We start from the raw sequence: 6,780 nt of genomic DNA, 5'->3' as shown, positions 1-6,780 counted from the left end.
AACTCGGAGGAAACATACGGTTCGTCACTGTCTTTACTCACATTCAAATTTGAACTTACAGCGGAAACATTGCGACTTAAAATTAGTTTCCTTAATCGATACTTAACATCAACTGGTGTAGGATGATCATACTGTCCACCAGCAAAGCGTAGCTGCGAAAAGAGATTCTCTAAGCAATCCTGATTAAGTCTACTCGTTAATATATATTGTATACCATATTTACTTTTGACATATTCGAATAAAGATATTAAAGATTTAATAGATACTGCAATACCTTCCTGAAATGGCAAAATATTTTTGCTTCCCACTTTTCTTATACCTAAGGTAAGATTTAGCATTTGCAACAAAATACTTAATTGGGATTGAATAGAATTTCCAAAAGCACTTCTTAAGGGCTTTCTAAAATCGAAAGGTAGGCGCGAATTAAAAACATCAAAAAATTTATCTATAGCCAAAATGAAGTTCGATAATGTTTCTTCCTTTGGATACACATACCGCACTGCCTTTGCAACACTTTCCGAAAAAAGTTCTGTTGCATATTTCACGCACTGTCTGTTTGTTCCATGAACGTTAATATGAATGTCACGAAGCTTGGGAGATATTTTAATTTCATTACAGTCATATTTCGAAAGAGCTACTAATGGGAATTTTGAAATTCTCTCTCCTGATGGTGATACATAGCCTTCATCTAAGAAATGATTCCTTAATAACTTAATCATGTGAGGAATATCGGCAAAAAAGAATATATTTCTTTCGGTGTCGAAAGGATTGCGATATGACGTGTTATTCATTGTTATCCCTAACTCTTTCCAAAGACGCCTATTTGATCCTCCAAGATCTGATACTGCAGCAACCACAGGATACCCATTTCTTCTAGAGCTTGGACAATTGTGTCAAATAATGTTTTTGTAAACCTAATATCAAAATCAAAATATATTAGTTGTTTCCATTTACCCACTAATCCTCGAACCATCACCACTAACACCTCTTTAGAAGGTTCATATACAGTATCAGTCCGTTTGTCATAACAAGCTTTTTGTAGAATGTTCATTTCATCAAACGAGATCACACACAATTTTTCTGAAGCAGATAGATCTTCACCTTTGGCCTTCAATATGCATATGACTTGCTTCAGAAGACCTGGTTCACATTTTATTGAACGAAACCAACGGCGAATGGTACTTACACTCGGCGGTGGAAAATGGCACTTTTCACGCAAGAACATGTATGTTTTCTTTGACAAAGTCCAAAGAGACAAACACATCGTCATATCTTCTTGTTGCCACTTAGTTCTCGTTTTCTGATTGAGTAGGCAATCAATTTGGCTATCAGTGAATGACGTTTGTAAAATTCTTCGAAGTTCACTCGCAACGAATCTGCGCTGCCTACTGGGATTTAATTTTTTACGCAAATTCGAAATTTGAGCTTGATAAGCTCTGTTGCGGCTTTTTTCGGTTTCTAGTTGATTCTTTAAATTATTTAGCTGTGCACGTAATTCTTCGTTTTCTTTTACTAAGTTATTTTGGAGAACATTATCATTATCACATACATTATCACTCAGTACACTTTTCCACTTCTTCTTAGGAGATGATGGTGATTCTTGTAGTATGCTCGCTATTTGTCGTTTCCTCTCTCTTACTAACTGTCGATCACCTCGTTCTGATTTTTGGGGAGAAAAATTAGACGGTAAACTTATTTTGGGTACTGCATCTTGTTTAAGACGTTTTCTGCGAGGGAGGCCTAATAATTCATGTTCCAAGTCACGCTCATAATCATCACTACAAAAATGCGTAGAACAAATTCTACTATTTTCGGGCTTAAAACTGTCTTTTCGTTTGCACCTCACTGTCCACACCGCAGAGACCGCAGAATCCTTTGGGAAACGATGAAAAATAATGTCTTTATTGCAACTTCTGCTGTTGTTCTTACAAGTTGAAACATCACACTCAGACGGCATTTTCTTTAGATATTAGACATGCGCTTACTCAGTCAGCATTAACACACGAATATGTGATAATAATGGAAAAATACAACAAAACACAGCTCACAACACAATCACAAAACAAACTAATTTCTAACAGAAATGCTTCTCAAATTCTTCTTTTCAGCCACACATGTTTCCCATTATTTTGTATTTGTGTATGTGTGTGTGTTTGTCCCTTTAGTTGTCGCCATGTGACGTCATAGTTTGACCACTGCTTCCACGGCAAAAAAAGAGGCGTGTCTGACCCTAGCCTTATATAGAATAGTCTTGTAATATTGTTCATTTTAAATTATTTTTACGTGTCTCGATATCAACCCTGGAGACTCCCCCAACTTTAACCCCTTAGATGATGTGTTATTCAGTTCAGAATATCATCATTGAACACAGCGACCCTGCATGAGTGTTGTGGTTTGACCTCTCTCTCTCTCGTTTTATGGATCTCGGTTGTTTGATGATAGAGCGTGGGGGTCACAGGCTCAAAATCCTGTTCCAATCAAGTGAACTTTGTGGTAGACAAACACCGTGGACGTGAATTTCCTCCCACTTTCTCCGTTCCAACATTTCATTTATTTCTCATCATCACCGTCTCCATTAGCATAACCGACATAACTCTGGGAGGTAAAACTTAAAAGATTTTCCATTATCCTAATCGTCATAAACGTGGGACGTAAAACTCAGATTTTATTTCATTCTTGTGGGGTTGGGGGTGTGGTGTTTCTGATCTCATTTTGACATCTTTTCATCAGGGAGTGTCGGTGGCTCAGTGGTAGAGCGTTCACCTATGATGCATGGGTCCAGGGTTGAACTCCCGACATAACTGTGGGACGTAAAACTTAAAAGATTTCCCATTATTCTAATCGTCATAAACGTGGGACGTAAAACTCAGATTTTATTTCATTCTTGTGGCGTTGGGGTTGTGATGTTTCTGACCTCATTTTGATACCTTTTCATCATGGGGTGTCGGTGGCTCAGTGGTAGAGCGTTCACCTATAATGCATGGGTCCAGGGTTGAACTCCCGACATAACTGTAGGACGTACGTAAAATTTAAAATATTTTCCATTATCCTAATCGTCATAAACGTGGGACGTAAAACTCAGATTTTATTTCATTCTTGTGGGGTTGGGGGTGTGGTGTTTCTGATCTCATTTTGACATCTTTTCATCAGGGAGTGTCGGTGGCTCAGTGGTAGAGCGTTCACCTATGATGCATGGGTCCAGGGTTGAACTCCCGACATAACTGTGGGACGTAAAACTTAAAAGATTTCCCATTATTCTAATCGTCATAAACGTGGGACGTAAAACTCAGATTTTATTTCATTCTTGTGGGGTTGGGGGTGTGGTGTTTCTGATCTCATTTTGATACCTTTTCATCAGGGTATGTCGGTGACTCAGTGGTAGAGCGTTCACCTATGATGCATGGGTCCAGGGTTGAACTCCCGACATAACTGTAGGACGTAAAACTTAAAAGATTTTCCATTATTCTAATCGGGTCCCAGGTTCAAAATCCTGTTTCAGCCAAGTGAACTTTATTGTGGACAAACGCCGTGTACGTGAATTTCCTCAGAGTTCTCCCGTTTCCTTCCACTTTCTTCATTCCAACATTTCATTCATTTCTCATCATCACCGTTTTCATTAACTTAGCAGACATAGATGTGGGTCGTAAAACTCAAAGATTTCAAACCATGAAACGTAAAATTCAAAGATTTCCCATTAGCCTATCTTGCATAATTGTGGGACGTAAAACTCAAAGATTCCATTTCATTGTTCACGCCTAGCCTAGCTGGCATAATCGATGGACGTAAAACTCAAAGATTTCATTGTTCACGCTTTTAATGTTTGCTGGCCCCGAGCACATATTACATACAGATAAACAAACAGACAGGAAGACATGATATTATCAAAATTAAAACACCAGACATTTTCTTACGTCAGCTGATACCTAATTGCAATGCGAGTCAGAAAACATTCAAGAATTCCATCTTGTCATTTTCTCAGAAATCAACGTGCAGCGAACAGAAAGAAGCATCATACAAACTCGCTTACTATATGTATGTGCTTTTAACGTTAGAACTTCATCTCTATTAAACACGGAAACACAAAGCAAATACATTGTCTGGAGGGCATCTTAGCTCGGTGGACGTGTTTCTTACCATATTTTTATACTTTTTTTTCATCAGGGTCCACGGTGGCTCACTGATAAAGCGTTCACTTCTGGTGCATGGGTGGTCCCAGGTTCAATATCCTGTTCCCACCAGATGAACTTTATGATGGACAAACACAGTGTACGTGGATTTCCTCTGGGTTCTCCCGGAGCGTTCACCTGTGATGCGTGAGGCACCGTGTTCAAATTCTGCTCCAGACAAATGAACTTTATGGTGGACAAACACCGTATGAATGGATTTCCTTGGGAGTTCTCCCGTTTTCTCCCATTTTCTTCACTTCATCATTTCTCATCATCACTTTCCCTCTCCACTAGTCTAGTAGTCATAACTATAGGACTAAAACTCATAGATTTCATTTCTTTTTTTTCTCTCGTTCCACATTTTTTATTCTATTATCATTACTTAAAGGTGAAGTGGTTCGATGTTCCAGGGGGGCTCCCCCAAGCACATACTACAGACACATATAACATTTTAAGACATAATATTATTTAACATACAATTAAATGCACTGTACCTTTTATCATTCGTTTAGCAGGGCTGTAGGTCAGTCTGTTAACTAGTTGCAATACGAATCATCAAAACATTTGACAATGTTATCTTATCTGTTGCTCTTGAAACTAAACCATTTTAAGATGGAGTTTAATGTGCTAGCAAACAGAGAAAGAAAGAGACTAGCAAAACAGACATTCACATATATGTATGTATGTGTCTGTGTGTTTTTTTTAATGTTAGAACCTCAACGGAGCTATGAATAAATACACTTGTTCTTTCAACTGCCTTTATAACTAAATGAAGAAAGAACATATATATATATTTACTTACCTATTTAATAAGACCGACCAGCATCACAAAACACACACTACACTTTTAGGATGAAAACACAATCAATTGGTAGGCTTCATTCGTGATAACTGAAAGGACTCTGATGAAGATCCTGTAGCCGTCCAAGAGTCTTTGCGGGAGGGGGCGGGGCTTGGGAATCCAAATTAGCTAACCAATACAAGACGACTAGAAAAGGCATGTTTTTTCATGAACCTATAGCTGATGGTAACCCTAAAAGGCCGAAAAAGACATGTTTCATCTTCTTTGTACATGAACATAGGCGTCCAAGACTATGAGCATAGCAACAGGCTGTTCTCACAAATCAACATTTTCCCACGCGCTTCTGTGGTAGCCGTAAAAGGCTATGAACATAACAACTAAAGGCTTGTCGAAACTTGCCTCCCAATTCCAGGAAATTATATCGATTTCTAGGAAAACAAGATAATCCTGACTCGGCCATCTATAGGAGGGGATATCTACTTCCGCCGTGTTTGATCCGAAATGCCAGCCACAGACGCCCTGATTTTGTCCTTTAAGTTCTCCAAACCACTTGGCTTCTTTGCATAAACTTCCGTTTTCACATGACCCCATAGCCAGAAGTCGCAGGGGGTAAGGTCGGGTGATCTTGGCGGCCAAGCGGTCGGGCCACCGCGGCCAATCCATCGGTTAGGGAATTTTTCGTCAAGGAACTGTCTCACCTTGATTGCATAGTGAGGGAGTGCCCCGTCCTGTTGGAACACGATGTCGTTCTGGATTCCACGTGCCTCCAGTTCCGGAATGAGGTATTTCTGCAACATATCCAGGTACGAATCTCCATTCACGGCCTCCTCTTCAAAAAAGAACGGTCCAATCAGATGATCATAGGACACAGCGCACCAGACTATTCACTTTAGGGCTATCTCTCTCTCATGTGTCTCAAATTCCTTTGGGTTTTCCGTGCCCCAAACGCGACAGTTGTGTCGGTTAACCTTCCCGGAGACATTTAAGGTTGCCTAATCTGAGAACATGATGGCTGAAAGGAGAACGTCGCCATGTTCCAACTGCTTGAGCATGGCGTCACAGAAGTTGAACCGGATGTCCAAATCTTCATCATGCAGATCCTGGACTATCTTGATTTTGTAACCTTTGGCCTTGATCGTCTTCTTGGCTATCTTAAACACGGTTGTCTGTGGAATTCCGAGTTCCATGGACCGTCTAGGAATCGACTTCTGTGGGCTGTTGATGATGCTTTCCCTTACCCTGCTCACTGTTGCAGGCGATGTTGGCGGCCTCCTACTTCGAGGACGGTCCAGGACGCTTCCTGTCTCCAAGAACTTAGCATGCCACTTTCGGATTGCACTCTCAGTCGGTGCCGGCTTTTTGAACTCTTTGGGGAACTTTCGACACACCAGAATTGGTGATTTTAGCTCTGCGTACCACAGAACACATTGCGCTCTCTCTTTCACCGACGCCATCTTTGATACGGTAAAAAAGATAGTCTTCTCAGAGGAGTTTTTCATTTATATATTTCTTTAAAAGACACACACACCAATACAACTTACAACTTACTTTTAACAGTCAACATTGAAACAACACTGAAAACAACAATGGATGGAATTTGGTAAGAAACTGACCCTTGGCCTCCCTCTCCCTCTCTCAACGTGTTTAGAGTTGCCGCTTATCTAACAGTGTTGCCAAGTAAAAATTTAATCCTTCCGCTACTGTTTGCACTTTATTTGATTTCATTATGAGCATTTTTATGAAAATTTTAAGCAAATTAAATCCGTCCAGACTTTATGAAAACCCTGTATATGGCACTCATTGACAACACGC

At 40.0% G+C, this 6,780-nt stretch overlaps 1 protein-coding gene across 1 annotated transcript; it reads right to left on the bottom strand.

Moving 5' to 3' along the window:
• Window positions 1-799: 799 nt before the first annotated feature.
• LOC145669082 (uncharacterized) lies at window positions 800-1,957 on the bottom strand. Its single transcript, XM_081737448.1, has one exon. The coding sequence runs from the start codon at window positions 1,955-1,957 to the stop codon at window positions 800-802; it is 1,158 nt and encodes a 385-aa protein (XP_081593574.1).
• Between the last annotated feature and the right edge of the window lie 4,823 nt (window positions 1,958-6,780).

Source organism: Thermobia domestica, chromosome 1 (genome assembly GCF_964235325.1).
Source record: "Thermobia domestica chromosome 1, izTheDome1.hap1.1, whole genome shotgun sequence".
Classification (NCBI taxonomy): domain Eukaryota; kingdom Metazoa; phylum Arthropoda; class Insecta; order Zygentoma; family Lepismatidae; genus Thermobia; species Thermobia domestica.
Note: the sequence above shows the minus strand (reverse complement) of the source record. Positions and strands in the feature narration are given on the sequence as shown.